The 25,858-nt window shown below is 39.5% G+C and overlaps 1 protein-coding gene across 1 annotated transcript in view; it reads left to right on the top strand.

The window, feature by feature from the left end:
* The first annotated feature begins 13,791 nt into the window (after positions 1-13,791).
* Positions 13,792-25,858, top strand: part of ST6GALNAC3 (ST6 N-acetylgalactosaminide alpha-2,6-sialyltransferase 3) — a 112,463-nt gene continuing 100,396 nt past the window's right edge. The window contains exon 1 of the mRNA XM_032217795.1: positions 13,792-13,920. Coding sequence (XP_032073686.1) covers positions 13,792-13,920 — 129 coding nt within the window. The remainder of the gene's footprint in view (positions 13,921-25,858) is intronic.

Below are 25,858 nucleotides of genomic sequence, written 5' to 3'. Positions count from 1 at the left end.
TTCTGTATATTAACAAAAGGAGCTGCTTTTCCATATCTGAATTCTTTAACCTGGCAGTCATACCCAGTGTTGCTTCACAAGTGTTCTTCTAATATCCTTGGCTGCTTCTTACTTAATGGTTGAGTGCATCTTAAATATTTATAAGGGGAATAATTCCCTACACGATAGATTTTCCACCTATTTTTTTCTTAATTGGTTGTTCACAGTTCAGTGATGTCACCACAACACCAGCAATTCTTGGTCATTACAGACGCAAATTCTTATAAGTCTCTTTTCTAGAGACTCTAACCTAGAAAGATGAAAATAATTTAAAAATGGTTCCAGGTTGAGTACAAATTGCTTATTCAATTTATTAATTGTTTTATTAAATTAATTTTTATTTTTAATGCCTGCAATGATTAGGGTTTTCTGACAGATGGGCAGATTAAAGAATCTGCAAGGAATTTGAAAACAGTAAAACAAATTAGGATCTGAGAAAATAAAATATATAAAAGCAACTATCTCAGTATAGTGCAGGCAATTACAATTTGCAGATGACACCAAGCTGGCAGGAATAGACAACACTCCAGAAGATAGGCTAAAGATACAGAAGGATCTTGACAAACTTGAACATTGGGCACTATCTAATAAAATGAAATTCAATGGTGAAAAGAGTAAGGTTCTACATTTAGGCAACAAAAATGAAATGCATAGGTACAGTATAGGTGGTACTTTGCTCCACAGTAGTAACTGTGAAAGGGATCTTGGAGTCCTAGTGGACAAGCATTTAAATATGAGCCAGCAGTGTGAAGCAGCTGCCAAAAATGCCAACACAGTTCTAGGCTGTATAAACAGAGGGATAGAATCAAGATCATGTGAAGTGTTAATACCACTTTATAATGCCTTGATAAGGCCACACTGGGAATACTGCATTCAGTTTTGGTCACCACAATGTAGAAAAGATGTGGAGATCTAGAAAGAGTGTAGAGAAGAGCAACAAAGATGATCATGGGACTGGACACTAAAACATATGAAGAACGGTTGCAGGAATTGGGTATGTCTACTTTAATAGAAAGAAGGACTGGGGGAAACATGATAGCAGCGTTCCAATATCACAGGGGTCGCCACAAAGAAGAGGGAGTCAAACTATTTTACAAGGTACTTGATGATAGAACAAGAAGCAATGGGTGGAAACTAATCAAGGAGAGAAGCAACTTAGAACTGAGGAGAAATTTCCTGACAGTTAAAACAATTAATCAGTGGAACAGCTTGCCTCCAGAAGTTGTGAATGTCAACACTGGAAGTCTTTAAGAAGATGTTGGATAGCCATTTGTCTGAAAATGGTATAGGGTTTCCTGCCTAGGCAGGGGGTTGGACTAGAAGACCTCCAAGGTCCCTTCCAACTCTGCTATTGTATTATATTGTATTGTATTGTATTGTATTGTAAACAATACAAAATAAAGGAGTAACACAAAAGGTCTGGAAGAAGATGAAATGTCTTAAATATCAAAAAGAGAATATTATGTGTACCAGAGAAACTTCAGCACTTGAATTGGTGATAGGTAATTTTTAATCTGTTATTTGAATTTACTCATCACTAAATCTGTTTTACCCCTATTTTTCATCTGTCTACAAATTGATGGATTTTTGTATCAATAGAAAAGGGCATTTTCAAGATATATTTTTTTTACATTTTATTTTAAAATAAAAAAAATACTCTCATATTGGTAACTTTTTTTTCAAAATGTCACCTACCTGCATCTTTTATCTCTCTGTAATTAGTTCTTCTTAGGTGATTTATTTATCTTCCTTGCTTACTTTTATTGCTTAAATATTTGTTAGCCAGCAGCAACCTTCCAGATGTCCCCGAGCTCATTTTCACTTAGCGTTTGATTGTTTCCCCAACCTCTGTTATTTGGGTTTATATTTTTCTGAACATGGAAGCTCCAAACTATAATCCTTGCAGCTGTAGCTATGTTAGCTAGCTATGGATTAGAGCAGTATTTCCTTTAGATATTTTAAACTACATTTCAAAAACAAGATTTGGTTGAACAAGTTGTTGTAAGCTCACACTATGTCACACTAAATCACAATTGACGGTTTGTATCAGGCTGTGATAAAAACAAATAAGTCATATAGTTGTGTAACATGATATATAGATCTCTGTTTTTAGGGTAGGAGCAGATAATGTACTATAATTTGCAAAATGTGATCACTGGCCATGCCAGATGAGGCTAATGGGATTTTTACTTTAACACAGCTGAGTAATGTCAGATTGTTTATTTCCAATTTATAAAAACTAAAAAAGAAAAAAGAAAAACGAAAAACAGGAGTTTGGAATGCCAAGGTTGCACTTTGCAACTCTGCTGTGGATTTTTTTTTTAACCAATTTTAAAAGTCTCACTCTTCAGTAAAATAGCAAACAATGTTTTTGTCCCAAGAGATGTTTAATGTGTTAAGAATTTGTAAACCCCAAATTATTTACAATTGATTGATAGTAAGGATTTCCAAAATCAAATCCAGGCTTGTTCACTACTGTTTATGTAATCCCCTTCTCCTGTAGAATGCCAGGATGCTACCAGCTGTAACAAAATACCAATAAATTCTGAGACTTGGAGAAGAAAAGGAGGAAGCAAAAAGGAGAGATCAAAGAGTGTTCTTAGTGATTGAAGTTAGATATCACATAACAAAAGCCCAAACAAATCTACTAATAAGGGAATTGTCAGACAGGACAAACAGGAGCTTGCAATAGCACATAATAGGGCAGGGAGAAAACTAAATTCAGAATGAAATCCTGTAATAAAAGAACTGTCAAGTATATAATGAGCCAAACCAAGATAAAGAATAAAGAGCATGGAAAAGTAAAGATTGCATCTCTTTTAAAGTCTGAAAATAATCAAAAGGAATCTCATGAGGTAAGGTTTAAGAAAGTACTATATCTTTGGAAGATAACATAGCCAGGCAAATTTTTCATACATTCATGAATACATTCATGTATGCAGCAGGTGAACTGGTGATACTTTGGCATTAAAATACTGAAACCTGTACTATCATTTTTTATATACCTGTTCAGACAAAAGCTTCGTTATGCAGAATCCTGATTTCTTTTAACTAGCTTTGTTGAACTATCCAGAATCAAACTTGTAGATGAGCAAAATAATCATGATTTGCTTGGGCCAATTTCTAATTTTTGTTTGCTTTGTACTTCTTGAATTTAGTTAGAATCTTTGATAGTGGAACACAAAAATAAGTCAGGAAATCACACTTTCTTACATCATCCAAAGTTGCAAGTAGTGAGTCAATTGTAATATAGATGATGATTCAAGACCCTAAATCATATTTATTCAGTTGAAAAGGAAGGACAACTCCTATTTGTTCCCCTTTTGCTGTCTGTTGTACCTAAAGGTAGGTTCAGCAGTGCTCATAGTTTTGTGTTAACAGTGCAGATTACAGAAATCAGAGTGAACAGGTAGTTCTCACTGGTTCTATGCAGGCAGTTGTGCATACCTTTTCACCTAATTTGGTATAAATTAATGAACTGCATAATTAAACATGATGTTTCTGTTTCTTTTTTAAAATAAAAAGTATTATTGGATATTGCAACCTGGAATCCTTAAGAATCTTTTTCTCATAGACTTATCCAATCATAGTTGCTTAAAGCTATCTGCTGTCACATAAGTAAGGGAATATTTTCAGTGAGTCTGAAATATGGTCCCTAAGGCATTCAGAACAGTGCCCAAGTGAAGGGCTGGTGTGGCTGTCTTGAGCCAGAGAAACTCCCATGTTAAATTCCATTTTTGTCTCTTGTTTCCCTTATGTGCCCTTACCCAGCCCTGCAAATTCCTGCAAGGATTAACTTGTTGGTGTTATCAAAGAACTCCTAACAGCCTGTCTCTGAGAAGCAGCATATTCAAGGCCAATTCCCCTTCTTGTTGTTGTAATTTTCTTGTTGTACATAAATTATTTTTAAAATGTTTTATAGTCAGTGCTCTGTATGGAGAACCAGGCAGGCAGGAACTGAGGCGAGGCAGGTTGCAGTAACAATCTTTATTGTAGCAGCTAACAGTGCAAAGTGCAAGGCAACTCCCGAACCAGCAGCACCAACAACAGTGGCCGTCTGACAGCGCTTTATATAGTAGCTATCAGATGGCTGAACCAATCAGGAAGCTGCATTTTTCTGCTGAAAGGCTGCTCGTGTCTTAGCCAATCAGGAGAGTTCTGCAGCCGGCATGGCTTTTGACAGCATCGTAAGTCCGAGGACTTAACACCCCTCTCCTCCCAGTTGGCACATGTGTAGTCAGACAAGTATGCTGGTCGACGTTGGTTCTGCCCTGATCGTCTCAGTTCTGGGGCAGCGGCTGAGGAAGGAGGAGCTGGTGGAGAGTCCCCCGGAACTCCTGAAGACTGTGCAGATGATACCAGAGGAGTCTTGAGCATCGCTGGCAGGCCCGGTTCCCCAAGTAAGTCTGGTGTTGAGAATGCTTTAGTGGTATGTTGTCTCTGGCTCGGCTGGGAAGCTCGCTGGGGGTGTTGTGTCTCCAAGGTAGGACTGGGCCTGCCCTGGTTGTTGATTGGTCATGTCAGCAGGCCTCCTTCTGAGCTGATTTGTGTCTCAGCGCCGTTGGGGAGCTCGACCCTATGAATAGGGTCCTGTTAATTATATTATGTGTTCTGGTAGCCACCTCGGGTCAGCCCCATAATTGTGGGCATATACAGGGTCACCCACAGCAAAGTTTCTGGGGGGACTGCATCGGTCAGTGGCCTGTTCATAGGTATAGCTGGGATGCTGTCAGTCCAGGGTTGTCCTGAGCCGACGACCCATATGTTTTTCAGCTGGGCTTTGTTTGGTGACCAGGCAGGGGGTTGAGTGCTGTGCCAGGAGATACTGGGACAATTTGTCATGCCAATTTCTGGAACCCAGGTGGCCTAATGCCTCTTTGGCCGATCAGACTGACCGTTCTGCCATGCCATTCACAGCTGGGTGGAATGGGGCTGTTGGTACATGGCATATGGCTAGAAACATTTGGAAGGGTGCCGACATAAACTGGGGCCCATTGTCAGACATTACCATGTCCAGCAACCCATGGGTCATGAACAGCCTGCTCAGGACCTTTATGACTGCCTCTGAAGTAGCGGAAGGCATGAGAGCCAATTCCACCCACTTCGAATAGGCTTCCACTAACACCAGGAAGGTGTGTCCCATGAATGGTCCGGCAAAGTCCACCATACGTAGCTATGCCCCAATGATTTCATGCACATGATGCCAGGGTGGGCATCGTGTAGGCAATGCAGACTTAGTGCTCTTAGACTGGGAGGGGCTACCACCCGGTGTCCACAGAGCAGGAGCCCATTTTGCACGGACAGCTCATGCTGTCTCCGGAGGTAGAGCTGAAACTCGGGGGAATTGGCCCTTGTGGCGGAACACTGGGGAGGTAGCCTTGGAGCGACATCTCGTCGCCTGTGATTAGAAGACAGTGCTCAGCTGGATGCACCTCAGCTGTAGTGAGTGACTTTAGCTAGCCTTTACCTCAGTCCTGATCCCACCAGTGTTCTGTATGGAGAACCAGGCAGGCAGGAACTGAAATGAGAGAGGTTGCAGTAATAAACAACCCTTATTGTAACAGCTAACAGTGCTAAGTGCAAGGCAACTCCCAAACTGGCAACAACGACAGTGGCTGTCTGATAGCTCTTTATATAGTAGCTGTCAGATGGCTGAACCAATCAGGAGACTGTGTTTTCCCGCTGAAAGGCTGCTTGCATTTTAGCCAATCAGGGGAGTTCTGCAGCTGGCATGGCTTTTGACAGCATTGGAAGTCCAAGTACTTAACAGCCTATCAGTTTATCAGTTAGGACAAGAGGGAAGAGGCCTGCAATATTTTAGCCAGGAACCCACCTTAGAAAGAAGGTTCTGCATAGGTCAGGGGCATGAATAATTTACTGCCTAGTCCTGTCTACTGTTTGGTAATGATCATGTGTCATTCTTAGAAGTGTAAAAAGGCCATGCTCATTTGTCTGTTAGGGGCGCTCTTAATTTGTGACACAGGCTCCAGAGAGCTCCTCCTTATTGCTGTAAATAATAAACAGGTTACAGTCATGTCCTAGTGGGATAATTGGCTCTTGGTACCAGGTAATAACAATCCCAGCATCTGACTGGGCCAATCCACAGTTTAGCGAATACAAGATAAGAAGAATAAACATGATCTTTGTGGTTGTTTATGCAATCTATTGCTTCCATTTGATTTTTCTTTTTAAATTTTGTGTACCAGTTGCAAATCTTAAGAGCAGGACTGAAAGGCACCTATTTGCCACTAAATGATTGGTGTAAATGACCAGAACACTCAATGTGATAGCAAGAAATGAAAATTTCATATATTAATATTGGCATTTAGTTTTAGAAATTAGACTTTGCTTTATAAAAATAAGCAACTTTCTAGCCATATTAGTACCAGGGCTGGGTTTCAACCGGTTCGCACCGGTCCCTGCGATCCGGTTGGTCGCCGAACCCGGAAGTAAGTAACTTCCGGGAACGGCGAAGCCCCCCCCCGCGCCCGCGCACGCCCGCACACCCGCGCCCGCTCCTTACCCGTTTTTTTTGAATTTTGCGCTTTCCACGCATGCGCAGAACGCCTGCGCGATCCTCCAGGAGCAGCTGGAGCATCGCGCAGACGCTAATACGCATGCGCGCGCTGCGTGCGTGCACACGCGCGCCACGTGTGTGTGTGAGGACGCCGCGTGCGTGCACGCGCGCGCCGCGTGCGTGCGCGAGGACACCGCCGGCCTCGTTCCAACCGATCCGGTTGGAACAGGGCGAGAAACCCACCCCTGCATATTACCTAGTGTGGGTGAATGGGTGATGGATGTGTGGAGGTAATAGAAACACACAACCATGTAGAGTTCAGAAATGCAGTCATCTCACAAGGCCAGAAATGCAGATATATTCAGTAACTTAGCTGGAGTGAGACCAAAAGAGATTTACTTCCAGTTTAAAATAAAGTTTTCCTTCTCTTCAGTCGACTCCTTAAGGCGACTCCTTAACACCCCTCTCCTACATTAAGCAGAATTTTAAAAAAAACCTTTGAAGAATGTAGAATTAAGAAACCTTTGGTCCCAGGATGATAAAAGTGCATTTGGAAATGAAGTTTTAAATGTGTAGAAACAAAAAATGTTAAAAGTGGAATCAAACTATTCGGGATACTACCTGCTTCTAGAGAGGATAAGGGGAATGCATAAAGAATGATATCTCAAGGATTAATTGTTTTTATGGTAATAGTGAATAATGTACAAGATTGAAATACAAGATTGAAAAAAGAGTCTTATCTTGATGGCCTAATCTAACCATGGATCCGTTTTACATCATCTATTTCTCTGTACATCATCATCATCATCATCATCACATCATGTTTCTCTGCAGTAAAATGTTTATGGCTAGCAGGGCCATCGTACAAGCATTTCATTATAGGACGGTATATGCATTTAAGTACAATTTGAAAACAAATATCCAGCAGTGACAGAAAAGGCGAAGAAAATCAGATCTGACAGAGTTAAGTTTGAAGATGAGTTTCAAAAATTTCATTTTTAGTTATGATAATACAGTTTTGAAAATCTTCCTGTGGCTAAAGCATGAATTTCACCATACATATCTATTTGAGGGCCTCCTACAAAGACAAGGGGGTGGTGGTGTCAAAGCTATTTTGCAAAGCACCAAAAGGCAAGACAAGAAACAATGGATAGAAACTAATCAAGGAGAGAAGCAACCTAGAACTAAGGAGAAATTCCCTAATTGATGAGACTAATCAATCAATGGAACAATGGAACAATGCCTTCAGAAGTTGTGAGTACTCCATCACTGGAGGCTTTCACAAACATACTGGATAATTATTTATCTGAAATAGTACGGGATCTCCTGCTTGAGCAGGGGTTGGACTAGAAGACCTCCAAGGTCCCTTCCACCTCTATTCTATTTTGTTTATGTGGATTTTTTGGAAGGAAATCCAGAAGTCTTTAAAAATCACAAACATAACCACCACAACCACTGGTGGGATTCAGCCAGTTTGCACCTATTTGGGAGAACCAGTTGTTAACTTTCTAAGAGTTCAGAGAACCGGTTGTTGGAAGAAATCTTATTTTGATTTTTCCACTTTACAGGGCTAATCCTGTAAGGAAGGCAGGAAGGAAACATTCTAGTGGTGTTTCTAGCCTAATTTTTATTGCCCTTACAGAAACTGCCTGTGTGGTTAACCCTTATTACATTGTAAAAGCTAAGGCTAAGGCAAAGCACCCATCGACGTGAGTGACATTGACTTGGCCACGCCCATCCTGTCACGTGTTCACCAAGCCAGTGGTGGGTTCTGGATCCCGTTGCAACCAATACGCTGCAATGGGGCCCAGTGTTCACCATATGAATGCGTTTCGCACACATGCATATGCATACTTACCACCTGCGATGCTCCAGCTGTTCGGCGGAGTGTTGGGCGAACGTCATATGCTCCGTGCGTGTGCGTGAAAGTCCCGATGGGCTCAAATAGCGGTAAGGAAAGCGGGAGGGCAGGCCCTCCAAAGCATCATACTGGAACAGTACGTGGTGCTCCCAGCAGGCACCGGTACACCCATACCATGGCATACTGGTTGTATCCCACCACTGCACCGAGCCCCACCTACCCAGCTGGTCATTAGGGCAGAGAACAGGTTGTTAAATTATTTGAATCCCACCACTGACCACAACTATAGTTGTTGGAAGCACTACGATCTAAGGCAAGATCCGATGCCCAACACATTTTAAGGACACCAAGTTATGAAATTTATGAAGGACCTACAGTCCTATAGGAAAGTCCCATATGAAGAAAAGACATGTAATTTTCCAAGATATGTCTTGGTTCTAGAACACAGATAGATTGGATGTATCTGAACAAAGATAGTATTGGATCATCTTGAAAAACCATCTAGCCCTGCTATTGGGTTCCTTTACTGCCCTACCCAATTTCTTTGAATTTCTGATGTGCTGGGCATGAAAAAAACAACCCATACTCTTTTCCCCCCAGTATATGTCTGATGTTCATTCTCATTCTTGGCACATATTCACACACATGTCTATAATTTATTTCACATTAATCCTTTGATTGATGGGACTGATTCAGTAGACATGCTTTACTGCATGGAGGGAAAAGGGAGGGAAATTTATGTGCACAGTTTTATACTGTTAGTTGACAGAAGTTATGATTTCTTTGACAAGTTTGACTGTCATTATTGTCTTTAGAAAATTCAGAAATAGAAGTGCTTGTTTCAGCTTTCATGGGCAAAACTAAATGCAGAGCCTTAAAACATAAATGACTTAAAAAATCATCTCAATATATTATTTTTAAAAATTATTTTTAAAGTTATGGGCACAAAAAATAATATTGATTTATTTGGCCTAATAATTTACTACGGCAATATATACATTATTCTACTTGGTATAATGGATATCTATTGTTTGGAATTTATTGTGAAAACAGTTAATTTCACTTACCTTGTTTGGCAGTAAATTACATGGTCTAAATGAAACTAGATAAGTTCAATATATATTACTGGTATTTGCATTGAATTACTAGAAGAGAGTCCTGATTCCGGCCGGTACTAAGCCTCATACTATTTTAGCTCATTTTTCTCTTCACATTCACATCACATGAAGCTCTCATTGATGAAACATGAGATTTTACTAAATAGAGTGAACATTTTTCCAAATGAAAACATCCAGATCCCCCAAAGCAAAACAGTCCTGTATTCCTGAAGTTAACACAAACACAATCAAGAACTGTTATACAATTTTCTTTTGTACAGAAAGGGTGGGGGAATCCTTTCACTATTTTTATTTTGAAGTTATCTTCACAACCTTGATGTTGGGGCCTTTGAAAACCAACATAGTTTCAATCAATTTCTTTTATCAAAGCGAGTCTTTTAATTTCTGAAGCATGGTGGGTGTTTGTTTGGTGTTTTGCCTCTAGCTGAAGTGTAAAAAAAAGGAGTTTTATTTTCATAAAAGGTTCTTTTTCCTTATTTGGTATACATCACAGTCAGTTTGCACGTCTAATGTATGAGTTGGATTCATACACTGCTCTGTAACTTCTGAAAATATTTTTTTTCCTTGATGCCAGCAGTTTTACAAATCAGAACTGTAAGCTGGCAGGCTGTAATCCTTTAAGACAGCTTTCACAATCTTCTGGGCACAGGTGTAATCAGCTGGACCTTTGTGAACATGGCAAAGCTATTGTAAGCATGTCTTCTGCTGCGTACAATTGAAGAGCTGATATTTTGATCATTGTTGTAAATATTTTATATCAAAGTCTTAATTGATCACCATCAACTGATCTGCTCCTATTTCATTCTCATTAAATTAGTTTTAATTTTTTTAAAAAAAATTGCTAGTCAAGGCTAGGTAATATAGCAGCACTGTTTTTCTTTTTCTTTCATTAATTCAGTCGGCAACAGTGTTAGCATTTTCTTGTTTGAATGTGATTGGCAAACATTCTCAATGTGTTTTAATGCTCAAGGCATTTGTAAATGTGTTATTGGCTTGCAAATGTATTTGGAACCTGCATGGAATATCAAAGAAACTTGTTCAATTTGTATGTTCGGTTTGGCCGCAAGTTGAAGATTGAAAAAAACTGTGATTTTTCTGATAATCAGAGTTTTAGAGAAATATACTTGTCAAATTCTCTCCATCAACACCTGCCAAACATTTATATAGTAGTATATCCCAAAGGTCTTTTTTTTTTTCAGGAGGAACCTGGACTTCCTTGTTTTTTCTTTTGAAGATGTTTAGCTTCTCATCCAAAAAGCTTCTTCAGGTCTGCAGGGTAGTGGAGAATGGAAGGATTTATATTGCTTGCAGACAGCTGGACATGTGGATCCTTTTAGAGGGTCCTTGTAGCACTTGGAGGTTTATCTGTGTCTTTGGGGGTCACCTGAGTAGTGCTCCTGGTTCCTGTGGTCTGCAATTTTTCCCCTCTGGAAATCCATTCCTACTATCACACCATTCAAAGGTTGTTCAACCCACCTAAAAGCTAAAAGTCTTTTAAAAAGCATCTGTGGAACAACCATGACCTGGACGACTGAGAATCTCTACAAAAATACAGTAGTATAGTTTGTGAAAAACCATTAACTAATGGAAAGGCTAGACCTGCTAGATCAACTACCTTGCCTTGAAAAGATCCCAGGTTCAATTTCTGATACCTCAATTGAGACTAATAAAGGTTAAACAACTAGTGATACATTCCTAGTTCCAACTGAAATATAAACACAGATTAGGGATCAGTTTGTTAACTCATAGCATAATTGTACATAGAGTTTAGAGATAGTATTTAGCAGGTTCTGACCAGTTCTGGAGAACTGGTAGTAGAAATTTTGAGTAGTTTGGAGAACCGGTAAATACCACCTCTGCCCCCACCCCCATCTATTCTCTGCCTCCCAAGTCCCAGCTGATCGGAAAGAAATGGGGATTTTGCAGTAAACTTCCCCTGGAGTGGGGTTGGAATGGGGATTTTACAGTATACTTCCCCTGCAACGCCCACTAAGCCACACCCACAGAACCAATAGTAATTTTTTTTAATCCAACCACTGATTTAGTTATTCAGAAAAAAAAGATGGCTTGAATCAAATAATAGAATAGAACATAGAACTACAGAGTTGGTAGGCATCTTGGAGGTCATCTAGTCCAACCTAGATGGGGGTGACACTATACCAATGAAGGTTAACCTTTTCAGTACCAAGTGCTGAAACTGGAGCATGAATGTACGCATGTGCGCACCAGCACCTGGAATAGAGCGGCTAGCCGATGCGCATGTGTGCCTGTGCATCGGCCAACTGCTCTCTTCCGGGTTCTGGTGCATGCTGGCACACCAGCCAGCTGGCCTCTACATGAAGACCAGTTGGCTGGGACGCATGCGTGCATCAGAATCTGAAAGAGAGCAGCTGGCCGCCATGCGCATGCATATCAGACCAGCTGTCTGGCATGCATGCACGCAACAGAATCCAGAAGAGCAGCTGGCGATGGCACGTATCCCACCGAGAGGGCTCTGCGTGCCATAGGTTCGCAATCATAGCCCTATACCAAGAGTCCCCAGCCCACAGGCCACGGAGCAGCAGCTGATCATGAAAATCAATATACTTTTGCATCTCACAAATATTCAGTGTAACACGCACCAAACCCATTAATTTGAGGTTTTTATGTGTAACTCTTTGCATTATTACATGGTAGAAGTTGTCTCTCACTGACATAAATTAGTACGGTATTCTAATACTTTGTCATCACTCTCTGCTCTCATTTGAAGTTCCACACAGTATGCTTACATAAGTGCATTTAGTTGGAAATATATGGTGTAATAATTTATGGATTTATAAAAATTCATTATTTGCCACCCTTAGATATTTTTTGAGAGGGAGGGTTCTATTTCAAGCATAAGATTCTGTGGAGCCTTTCTCCATCCCTTCCAAGTCTAATGGAAATTGAAATAGTTAATGGACTGTATATCACAATCTCCTGGGGGATGGAATTGAAACACAGCTTGAGCTGAGATTTTGGAGCTCTGCGCTGTAACCCTGAATTGGGTCACCAGAAAAATGGGAAGAGCAACAGTTTGATGGACTGAACTCATGCCACTCTTGAGCTGCTGCACATGTTACTCATTTTCTTTTGCTACACCTTGTTTCTTTGGGTCGCAGCAGAGGCCACCAGTGGTCAAAGGCAAATCAAATTTTGTTCAAAGGTTTAAAGCGCTTATACAGGAGAGATTCTTGTGGCTTTGCAGAAAAATAAATCCTGCTGAAAATGCCCTTATATACTTCATAAAAAAAAAGATTGCAATTCAGAGGCTGACTTCCTTCAGTATTTGAAACAGTGGAGATCCTACATCTGTTTTAAATGATTTTCAACCTCTCTTTATACATTTGGAATCTAGTTGAAATGTGTAAGTTTATAAAGTCCAGACATGCAATTCCAAAAAGGGATATAACAATAATGTACTCATCAAAGGGTTCTGCTGGTAGAGCCTTGTGTTTTAACTATTAGTAATAGCATTTAAAATAATATGATAATGACAAGGAGGATGCAGTCTTTATGCAAATTGTTACCTACTATAAGTGATCCACACCTGTACTTAAAATACCTGGACATTTCAAGTGAGAACATAAAGTTGCCTACCATTTGTCGTTTGCCAAGAATTGAGAGGGCTGGATGCCATGATCTGAAATGGAAGTAGTGACAGATTTTATTTTCCTGGGCTCCAAGATCACTGCAGATGGGGAGTGCAGCCAAGAAATTAATAGACGCTTGCTCCTGGGGAGGAAAGCTATGGCAAATCTAGACAGCCTACTAAAAAGTAGAGACATCACCCTGCCAACAAAAGTGCGTATAATTAAGGCTATGGTTTTCCCAGTTGCAATGTATGGCTGTGAAAGTTGGACCATAAGAAAGGCTGAGCGCCAGAGAATTGAGTCCTTTGAACTCTGGTGCTGTAGAAGAATCCTGTGAGTCCCTTGGACTGCAAGGCAATCAAACTGGTCAGTCCTAGAGGAGATCAACCCTGACTACTCTTTAGAAGGCCAGATCCTGAAAATGAAACTCAAATGCTTTGGACACCTAATGAGAAGGAAGGACTCACTGGAGAATAGCCTAATGCTGGGAAAGATTGAGGGCAAAAGAAGAAGGGGACGACAGAGAATGAAGTGGCTGGATGGAGTCACTGAAACAGTAGGCGCGGCCTTAAATGAACTCCAGAGGATGATAGAGGACAGGAAGGCCTGAAGGAACATTGTCTATGGGGACGCAATGGGTCGGACATGACTTTGCAACTAACAAGAACACAAGTTGTCACCTTGAGCCTTGGCAGTAAATTCTTCATAGTGCAAAACCAATCCTATGAAGATGAGAAAGGGAATGTGAAGCACAACAGTGGTTTCAGGGGGAAAGTAAAATTGTTCATGTCTTCCTTTTACTGTAAACATTATTTTTACTGCTAATTATTTTAATTTTTGTCCTGTTCATATTTGAATTTATTTACTCTCTTTTTATCTTACATTAAATAAAAAACCTTCAGGTTACCAGCCTACAATCTAAATCACCACCATAAGAAAAATAATATTTTAACAAGAAGGCAGACTGAGTTCACCCATCTACTTTGAAAATTATGACTTCTCAGCTGCTAATCCTTTCCAGGTAGGGAAAGATAATCTGGTGATGAAAAAGGTCAACTTTGTGCACTTTAAATTGCTATCCCACCTGCTAAAGTTTTCACTTCAAATTTATTTTATTACAACTCCCTTTGATCCAAATGATGATATATAAATAATGCTAGAATAAGTACTACTTAGCCTCAAGGTCATAGAATGGCTTTATAGCGGGCAAAGTGGAGACATCCTTTGTTAAAGCTGGTGAAATTCTGGCATGTCAAGAATCCACTACTTCATTAGCCCCATGGCAGGAAGAAATAGTATCTGTTCCTCTAATATATAGATTGAGCTGCATCATGGATGAACCGAGGAAGAGCCGAGGTGGCGCAGTGGTTAGAGTGCAGTACTGCATGCCACTTCAGCTGACTGCTATCTGCAGTTCGGCGGTTCAAATCTCACCAGCTCAAGGTTGACTCAGCCTTCCATCCTTCCGAGGTGCGTGAAATGAGGACCCAGACTGTGGGGGCAATATGCTGACTCTGTAAACTGCTTAGAGAGGGCTGAAAGCCCTATGAAGCGGTATATAAGTCTAACTGCTATTGCTATTGCTATTGCTAACCAGGATGTACATATTACCCTGAAAATCCCATTTTTATTTTTAATCATATTAAAAATATCTGAATATTTAATAATAGCTTAAGAAGAGGTTAGTGCAAATATTCAATAAAGAAGAAAGATTGTACATTGTCAGGCCCAGGAAACCAGATCCATACACATAGAATTAAAATTAACTACTTTATTGTATTCTGCCTATAATACCAGAGAGCCAGTTTGGTCTAGTGGTTAAAGCACCAGACTTGAAAGCGGGAGATTTGTGAATTCAATTCTTGCCTTGACCAAGAAAGTTAGCTGAGTGACTTTGAGCCAATCATTATTTGTCGGCCCAAGGCATTTGGGAGTTGTTATTGTGAGGAAAATAGGAGGAGGAAAGTGTGATGGACATGTTCACTGCCTTGAGTTATTTGTAAAAATCGTAAAAGTGGGATACAAATAAACAATTACAGGGTAGATAAGAGTTTGTGGTGCTTGTGAGGAGGGGGTGTTAGTCGGTTCCTTCTCAAGGCTAATTCCCTGCTTGAACCATCCTCTTTGGATGGTTATTTCTCAACATACATGGAAGAAAGTATCCAAAATATTTTAGTAAATGAGAAGTTACACCTAAGTTTAGTAATCTTGGTCTTTGAACCTTCTTTGGAACAGAAACCTGCCCTTTCAGATTGTTTTCCTGTGCAGATTTTCTGGATATAAATGGATTGAAAGCAACTTGTGCAAGTATGAATCAAAGACATTTCCCTTTTTGTTCTGACTAAGTTTTATATATATTTTTTGTCTCCATAAAAGTGAGTTAGAGCTGACAATACATTATAATATTGTATGACTTTATATAACATCATTCTAGTGTGAGGAGCCCGTTCAAATTAAATCTCAGATGGGTATTAAAACCTACTTTGATGGAATGGTAATTACTTTAAAATCTCATTCCAGTGAAGTTGGATGGTTTATATTTAGGGGAGAGACATTAAAGATGAACAGCTCCCATGCCATTAATTACCAGAGAATATCATAATTAAAGCATTGTACATGCTTCGGCCTTGAAAATAAAAGTGGAAGGTATTGCCAATCTTTTTCTTCCTGGTAGGAATTAACATCTGCCTGACAGGCAAAAATATAATCAGATGAAGTGCTTCAGGTTTGTTAATAAAAACATGAGAATACCCCATTGCATCTTTTGAGGTTTAGGAGAAGACATTGGCTATCCCATCTGTATCAATCATTCACTCTGGTGGAATTTTCTACATTCTTGAATAATCATCCCTTTTCAGAAGTATATATCTGGTTATTGTGTTACTTTAGCCTTTCACAATGAAGGGGAAAACGTGACCCGACAAAAGCGCGAACGTCATAAGCGCGCCGACAAAACCGCGGCACTAAAACCGCGATGTCAAAAGCGCGCCGACAACAGCGCGCCGACAACAGCGTGCCGACAGAAGCGCGATTTAAGTTAAGGTAAGGTTTAGGGTTAGGTTTAGGGTTAGGTTTAGGGTTAGGTTTAGGGTTAGGGTTAGGGTTAGGGTTAGGTTTAGGGTTAGGTTTAGGATTACGTTACAGCGCGCTTCTGTTGGAGCGCTTTTGTCGGCGCGCTTTAGGGCTAATTCGTCGCTCATTCGTCGCGCGGTTTTGTCAGCGCGGTTTTGTCACCACGGTTTAGTCAGGCGCGCTTTTGTTGTTCGCGCATTTGTGGTGGAACCGGGGAAAATACAAAATAATAACCAAGGGCAAGTTCAGGTACGACCCTGCTTACATATTTACTCGGTAAATGGAATGAGAGACAAAGTAGCGTTCCTATATCAAACATCCATATGCCTTGTACTCTCTCATCCACTGAAAGACTCACCTAGTACATAAGTAATGTGAGAGATACATTCTCCAAAAAGTATATGGTTGACTAGAGAGCTCTAGGAAATTCATGTATTAAAAAATGAATTTTTTAAAAATTTAGTTTGTCAAATATCTGCAAGATAACAGGTATAAGTATAAACATGGACATGAACAAAGGAAATAAGTACAAAAAAATGGGCACAGGGATGGATAGGGATGGAAGGCACACTGGTGCACTTATGCAAACACCCTCTACAGACCTCCTAGGAATCAGGTGAGGTCCATGTTAGACAGTTGAAGGTTGAAGCTGTGGAAGTTAGATGATGTAACAACAGAGTCTGGTAGAGCATTCCCAGCGTTGATCACTCTGTTGTTGAAGTCATATTTTCTGCAATCTAGTTTGGAGCAGTTTACCTTGAGTTTGTATCTATCGTTTACTCAAGTATTATTGAGGTTGAAGCTGAAGAAGTCGTTGACAGGTAGGACGTTGTAGCAGACAATTTTATGTACTATGCTTAGGTCGGACAGTTGATAAGTTGATAAGACGACTTAAATATCTGTAGTACTTAGAACTTATTGCAATGACAAAAAAAGAAGAGGAGCCACAGTAGATCTATGTATATTAGTAGAAGTGCTGTTTAAGAGTTATTGTTGGGTCCCTAAACAATGCCAACTCATGATGGTTCTGTCTATTGGTACTGCAAAAGAATGCTTTATTTAAGATTATGGAGTGTGAGTAACATGTAACTAAGATGAGTGAGAGAACAATCTAACCATGGTATGAATTAAATCACTTTAGATTTAAGTGTCAGGAATGGTTTAAAAATATAATTAGAAAGGAGAATTGTCAACACTAGCAGTAGTCGTTATCACCTAAAGGAGAAAGGGTAATCTTTTCATGGCTGAGGAGTGAATTCTGTTTGAAGGATGCTGGCCTGTGTTGAGCAGGAGTTTTTCACACATGTGGGTGTGCCAAAAATTTCCCTTTTTTTTTGTTTCTTGCTGGAAAATGGTGGGCAATTGAACTAATAATTTTCAAGAGTCTTAGTCTGAAATTCTACAGGCCTGCATGTGGGGCTTAAGGGCTGCATGTGATTTAGAGGTCATGGTCTTGCCTGATTTAAAAGCTAATCATGCAGAAATTTAGATAACAGTGGAGAAAGAATATTTTAATATGCAGGCTTCAGCTCAGTTCACCCGTGGGAAGATATAGTTCAAACCTAAAAGCCTAAATAAGAAAAATCTGCCTGAACTCTGTTCATAGAAGAATGAATTTAAATGACATCTGTATGTATGCTTGATAATAACCGGGGTGGGGGCGAGGAATCACTGTGGAATCTACAACCCAGTCTTTGTCAAAAAAGATTATTTGAGATCTTTGTGAAAGACTATTTTGTTGCATGAGTCACATTTTTTCATCTGTTGATGTGTCTAATATAGAACATCCAAAGAGGAATTTGCTTGGATTTTTAGTGCTTGAATTATCATTGTAACTCTTTGTATGTATCTCAGACCTTTCACCATCCTGTTCACAAAATAAATGGAGAAGTTAGTTTCCTATTCCATTACACAACAATGAGTTTAAGGAGCTAGTTCCTGTTAGGCAGAGTAGGGTGAATATCCCTTGGGGCATCTTTCATACTTCTTTAACCTCTGAAAGCAACATTACAGCTGATCTGCAGATAGTCAAAATAGGATATAAGTTATTTAATACAGACTGCACTCTGATAGAAATTCAGACCATAATTTGACTTGAACTTGTTACTCCATGCTAGTCTCTGCTTGACTTGTTTCCCCGGGAGCTTTTCAAAGTAACACAGATGTAGATAGTGACAAGGTTTTCCTTGGAGTATTTTCTAAGGTACTAAGATGTATAAAGGGAAATATGTGAAAAAAGCATGTCATCTTAACATGACATTAAGATTACCTTAAGAGCAAGATTATTTAGTCAACCTTTTTATACCTATCGCCCACTTTTGTATCTCTGTTAGTAATAAAATTTTCTAACAGTCCACCGGTTCCACAGTAATGGTGATTTTATGAAAACCTAATGAAAATTTTTAAATAATGCTATGAATTTTTTTTTAAGTCAATTAAATTTTAAAAAAGGAAAGTGCTTCAGTATCGGACAAAACCCCTACTGCCACCATGAAAGTTGGAACATGGGCGGTAGGGACCAGGTTGACTACCACTGATTTAGAATATCCCATACCCAAACATTTCCTAGCCAGAAATGTCCCTCTTTTAAGTCTTCAACTTAAAACCATAGTTGAATCCAACATTTCTGTTGCTAAGCAAGACAGTTGTTGAGTGAGCTTTTCCCCATTTTGCGACCTTTCTTGGTACAGTTGTTAAGAGAATCACTGCAATTTTTAAGTTAGTAAGAGCCATGGTGGCACAGTGGTTAGAATGCAGTGCTGCAGTCTAATTCACTGATCACTCCAGGAATTCAGTTCTGAGCAGCTCAAGGTTGACTCAGCCTTCCATCCTTTTGAGGTCGGTAAAATGAGGACCCAGATTGTTGGGGGCAATATGCTGACTCCATAAACTGCTTAGAGAGGGCTATAAAGCACTATGAAGTGGCATATAAGTCTAAGTAATAAGTGATATGGCTAGTAATGTAGTTGTTAAGTGAATCTGGTTTTCTCATTGATTTTCCTTGTCAGAGGGTCACAAAAGGTGATCACTTGAACTGGGACACTGCAGCTGTCACAAATACATGCCAGTTGCCAAGTGTTCGAATTCTGACCACTTGACAGTGGCATGCTACAATGGTGTTTCTCTGTCTGTGAATTGCTCTTTTAACTTTTCTATCATTGAAATGTCTGCTTTTATCAATATTTTGAATAGCCAAACTATTTGCAACTTAGATTGTGGATAGCATATAATTCAATACATTCATTCATAAGTCTTATGAAAAAAAACCTATTTTATTCGTAGTTGTTTTTTCATGTCTTGTGTTTATCTATAAAAGAGATATATCTGGTTCAAATAATCAGCCGATCTTCTGTGATATTTAGAACTTTCTCACCATGATCAGTGAGTTCTTTACACCGATTAGCTGAGACAAGCTTTGTAGTTTTCCAAATTTAGGAAAGTCACGAGGCAGTTAAATTTCAATCCCACTTTCAGAATTAGCCTTCCGTATCTTGAGCGCTTAACTGGATGGGACATGTGATCAATGGATAGTGAGGCTGTTCAGCCATGAAAATATACTGAGGTTGAATTGTCAATTTACCCAGATTGCAAATTATGAATCGGTTCCTATGCTTTCAAAAATGGTTTTCTGCTTGTAATGTAAATCAAAACTATTTCATGCTCATGAGCCTATGTGGTAGTCGTTCATTCTGCATATGACAGATTAGTCACTTGAAAAGTGGCAGCTGATCTATAGTATAGACACGTTTTCCTTGCCTAATAAAATGGTTAACAGTGGTGGTCATATCCCTGATTATGAAGGTCCTGTATCATTCTGGAGAATATTCTTCAGCTTGATGAATCACAAACCCTACTGCCCTCAGCCTGGTGAATCAGGACATTCCTACTCTTATGTTCAGTTTCTGATGACTGTTTCAAGTGCATCAAAACAGAGAAAGAGTCATGTGACTTTTAAGAACGAATAAATATCTATAATATTGGAGTTGCTGCATGATAGGATCTGTCAGCATTCCTATGGACTGGGTTGCTGCAGTTTTTTTAATGAGGATTTTTTTAAATGAGTGGATATTCCAGCAGGTATCACCTTGCTCTGTTCCTGCCTCGGGACAGGTCTAATTGTTTCAGATTGTTATTGTTACAGTAGCAGTTGTTTTTTTCACCTTTTGTTTAGGCTAGAGAATAATTGTGTACACTGTGCTCCTGCAGACCCAAAACAAGTTGCCTTATTTTGAAACCATTTTTGTTGTTGTGAGCTATCTAACCTGAGCTGCTATGAATGATCTTACTCTACCCCATTTGATTTCTAGGCAAAACAAGTTAGACTTACAATTCATACAAGTTATCATGATTTCTTCATCTGATCATTCTAGGGTATACAAAATTATTCAAGGTGGTTGTTTATAAATCAGTAGGACTAAATCTGGGTGAGATGTGAACCTTAGGTTATAAAAATAAATTCATAATTATGAATCAAATAAATAGTAGTTTGGCATACATTCTCTTTTTTTAACTATCTTAAATGCTATTTTAAAAGTTGATGGAGACTTTGTGGAGGGGGGAATGATGATTATCTTCTCTTTCCCTTAAAGGTTCATTCATATATGCAAGCAAAGAGTGTGTGATTGGCAACATATTCTATTAAAAGCTATAAAGATAGGTCTAATGAAAAAGGAAGGGCCCCATTAATTTGGGAAGGCTGAAATCAAATGAAAAATGATCAGCTGATGAGTGATAAGTAATTTGTTCTCTAGCCTCTTTAATAATGTGTGAACGTCACATTACATAACAGTTAAAGTGATTAATCCTGGAAATGAACTAAGACAGGATAGATCTTAGTGTGTTTTCCCTTCAGTATTGGACAACTTGTCGCATTAATCTCTCTCAGATGAATAGTCTTAAATTAAATAAATAGCATTATTTATCTGGATTTATGTCTAAGAAAAAATCTTCCAGATTTTCTAAGGAAGTCTCCATTGTTATTTTTCTAGACTCAAGGGATAATTTTTCAAGATTTATGGGTATACAGCCTGACCATTAAACATTCCTCTCTCTGGTACTGAGTATGCAAGTTCATTTGAAATCTTAATTTGACAACCAAGTTCATTGCCAATGTCTGTATTCATGGGAGTTTTAGGAGACTGCTTTTGGGTTAAGATTTATTTTCCTTATCTGGAACTTGCACCTCAATAGTAGAATGACTTTACAATCATTACATAAAGATAACAATCAGGTAATAAATGAAGACATTTGGTTAAAGAAATTGACATAAAAGAAAGCAAATGGTGTAACTACTGAGGCTATCAGTTTATACCGATTTATATGGGACTAAGCCATGCTGAAATTAATATAGGAGGCAGCTACAGTTTCCCCTGATGCCTTCTTTTAATGGGTTATTTTTTCTTCCTTTCAATCTGATTCTGATTGATAAGTCTCTGCAGTTTTCTTGGCAAGGTTTTTCGGAAGCAGTTTGCCATTGCCTGCTTCTTAGGGCTGAGACAAAGTGACTGGTCCAAAATCACTCACCTGGCTTGGTGCATAATGGATGACAGCTATGGTATTCAAAGTTTGTTCACCAGCACTCTAAGGTTTCCATGAGAATTATCTAAGGAGTTGAGCACCACAGTTTCAGTTATATTGTGTTATTGCAACATTCATTGTAACATTTTGTTCAAATGAACTATGTTTTTGAATGAGGTCTGCACTGATATTTCATGTTGAGTAGAGTTTCTTTGTTATCTCAGATGTGAAGACCACTGCACTAGAATAAGTGAAGTGGAGAAGGCCAACCAAGGATGAGAAGTGTAGCTTCCTACTACCCATGTTTCCCTGAAATAAGTCTTATTTTCTTTGGGTCCCCAAATAAGCACTAGGTCTTATTTTGGGGGGTGTCTTATTTTGTGACCACATCCCTCCCCCTGCTTCTGCCAGTGCCACTGTGCAAGTCTCCTATGAATCAGGCAGCCATGCAGCAGGTCTGGATTACCTGTCTCTCTTGCCTCACCTCTGCCTGTGCATTCGGACGTATCTGCGCTGCACCAAGGATCCAGCAGCTGTAGCTACTGCCGGACACTGTCGTCCCCCATGCACTCTTTGCCTCTTGTGCTGGCCCATCCCCCGGGCTTATTTTTGGAGTAGGGCTTATATTAGGCCCACCCCAAAAATCAGGCTAGGGTTTATTTTCATGGTGGGTCTTATTTTTGGGAAAACACATAATCATTCATTGATCTGAGATGAATGATGATGTCATCAAAACTGGACCACACTGAATGTTGTCTGTTATGGAATTTTTCAAGTCTACAAATTTCACCATTTAAATGGCCTCGTGAGTCCACTGTATTCTGTATTAGAGCACACTATGGTCACTTCTGTCCTCTGAGTCTATAGCATTTTCAAGAATCAGCAGCCAATCTTAATGTGCTCTTCTAGGTCAGTAATAAAGAGAGATATCTCAACTAGTCAGTGCTCTGCTCTTCTCTTCTCCTACTTCTGAAATGACAGTGAAATTCAGTCACTTCTGTAGCAATGTTCCTTGCAGTCCTCTATTTGTATTAAAGCCGCATGCCCCTCAAGGAACTGTTCAGAAAAAAGTTGTGAGCTGGTTGCCACACTTCTAGTGGCAACATGCACCCATTGGTAGAATGTCAATCTACCTCATTATTTTCTTGGAATCCTTTGCTGGATGCTCCTTCAGTCTCTTCCATTCCTTTCTGATAACTGGTTTAAATGAAGTATCCACTTAGTTCTTGATGACACTTGCATTGAACATAAAGAAAAAAACGATGCCCTCTGTTCCCCAAAGTATATCTTTCTCATGAAAAATAGGCCTTCCTTCTGAATAGATGCATCATGTTGTCTCGTGTGTGCTCATTTCCATGATGAATATATTTCAGTGAAATTAGCTTGTCATAGTTAGGTAACCTTGGCCAAGCACATTTGAAAGCAGGAAATATTTCTGAACTAAGGGGGATTAAGAGCTGAGGAAACAGTTGTCTAAGAAAAGCAGCAGCAGTGGTGGTGTAAGTGGGGGAGAAAAAGATAGGTGTCATGCCTGCAAGCCACTTTTCTTTTAGACTTCAGGCCTGCCACACTTTCTATCTACTTTCTATTGTGGGAAAATGGGAGGGGCGATTATAGAGAGTTGAGTGATATGTAGCCATAATAGCATTCTTCTTAGAAACTCAAGGTCATCTTTGTCTCTGCATCTTATGGGAGGAATATGTCTTCATGGCAGTGGAAGATTGGACCATGATATGAACCTGTGGGTATTGGGGCAGGATCTTGAAATTTCAACTAGGTGAGGAAAACCTGGAAGCTTTCAGATTTGGGTTTTTCCAGATGTGCCAAATGGCTCTTTTAATAAATTGGAACTTTGAAGAATCTTTTGCCTCGGATTCTGATTTAATCTTGGATGCTATTTGGAGCCCTGACAATAGGCTTGCCTTTAAGCTCCAACTCTTCACCAAGCTCTGCTGTATATGAATATAGAAGATAAGCAATTTTCATACAGGAAAACAAGACACATCACCTATTAAAGAATTGTATTCCTCATAATACCCTACTGCAATAGTGCCACAGGTAGTCCTTGACTTCTCACTATTCATTTAGTGACCAAAGTTAAAACAGGACTGAAAAAAGTGACTTATGACTGATTTTCACACAACCGTCCCCATAGTCATGCGATCAAATGTTGATGCTTGGCAACTGGCATATATTATAACAATTGCATGTCCCGGTGTCATATGATCAATCTTTGTAACCTCCATAGCTGGTTTCCAACAAGCAAAGTAAATGATGAAACCAGATTCACTTAACGACCGCATGATTCATGTAACAGCTGCAGTGATTCGCTTAAGAATTAGGGCATAAAAGGTCGTAAAATGAAGCACAACTCACTTAATTGTCTTGCTTAGCAACATAAATTTTGGACTCCATTGTGTGCATAACAAATTCACACAATACTTGGCTCAACCAGTAGTAAGGTTTATTAAGCTTTTTGCAAAGAGCAGGTGAGACTTCTCTGGCACAACAATAGAGGTTCATACTGTTACCGATCTCAGCATATGTTATACATCCCTTTCACAGGCCGCAGGTCCTTCCTAGCCAGGCCCAATTGATAGGTCTGGTTCAGTCACATGTTTACAGTCTGCCTATAATCTTCTACCTTTAAAATTAATTAGGTATGTGTTGCTAAGCACCCAGCCCCCTCAGCTCCCTTCAGTTCTCATCTTCTTGGCACTCCCCTGTTGTGACTCAGCAATTCTGCTGAGAGTTTTTTCGGGATACAAAATTCAGTATGCAGCTGGGGCTTGTGGGAGGAGGTTTGGAGATAAAAGGGGAGATGCTGCCACACCCCAGTCGCTGGAGTCATACATTCATTCGTGCCTTCGTGTGTTCCGTGTCTGGTACAATATTGCTGGCTGATTACTCGTGATTATGCCTGTTACATTTGGAGAAATGCTTTGATGTTTTCATGTAAAACTGTTCCGTGAAGATTTCGGAAGAAGTGCATCTTGCTTGTAAGCGTTTGTTTTGGAATTCTTATCAGAGTTTTGTTTACGTTATTTTCTGGGCTCGAAGCCAGTTTGAACTGAAAAACTAATAAAAAGTCCTCTTAAGCCTTGTCTGCCTGCGTTTGTTAACGAGCCGTCAAGGGGGGGTCAGAACAGTCCCCTATCTTGTTTTTCTGTACAATTCAGTACCTGGTACTGAAGTATCTCAAGGAAGGAGTTGGTATGTCCAGGGATCACAGATCGAGTAATCATGGCTCTGCTCTAGCTATGTAATATTGTCGCTATACTTTAAAATACTAACTCTAGGCAAGTAAAGAAAGAATATAATACACAACATTTTATGTGCTAGTCTACATTATGGAAAATTACAACCTATTATATTGTATTTATTTATTATCTTGTTGGGTTAAACTTGGTTAACTCTTTTTGCTTCCATTTTGATAATGATAATGAAACCATCCCCCTACAATAAGTTGAGGACTACCTGTATGTGTGTTTGATCTGAAGAGAGGTTCCAGATATGGGGGGGAAAAACTGTTGATAATTGACTAGGTGGTTCATGGCCTGACATATATAAAGCAAAGTCGTAGAATTAGGCTTAGATTTGAGCAGGCATATGATTGAGCATAATAATAATTTCATTCAACATACTGTTGCAAATATTGCCATAGCGTTTGATTGATGGATTGTGTGAACACTACTAATTTGTTTTTCTGATCTGGAAGGTTCATTGAAGTGATAAATGAAAATCATCTTTTAAAGAGTGTAAAAGGCACGGCAGTCTGGAATTATAGGTGCTGCTTTTATTTTGAAAGTTGTAGCCAGCCAAATGTTCAATTTGGAACATGTGCTAAATTATGTGGCCGCAAGTGCATGTGAATAAGTGCTTCGCAAAACACAACGTAGCTATAAATTGTAAATTATTATGCAAATCGAGAAAATTCTAAATCTTTGATTCATTGGGCAAAGAAGAACAAAAGCCAAAATCACACACCTTGTAAAATTTGACACAGCACTGACCATCATGTTTTGAATGTTCTTCCAGACCATTTCGGGTCAACATTGTTTAGCAGAACCAAATCACAGAATGTTTTTAGTTTTTCCAACAAACCAAGTTTAGAAAGGATGAG

The sequence above is a fragment of the Thamnophis elegans genome, chromosome 5, assembly GCF_009769535.1.
Source record: "Thamnophis elegans isolate rThaEle1 chromosome 5, rThaEle1.pri, whole genome shotgun sequence".
NCBI classification, from domain to species: Eukaryota; Metazoa; Chordata; class Lepidosauria; order Squamata; family Colubridae; genus Thamnophis; species Thamnophis elegans.
The sequence above is the reverse complement of the archived record's forward strand: the minus strand, read 5'-3'. Positions and strand labels throughout refer to the sequence as shown.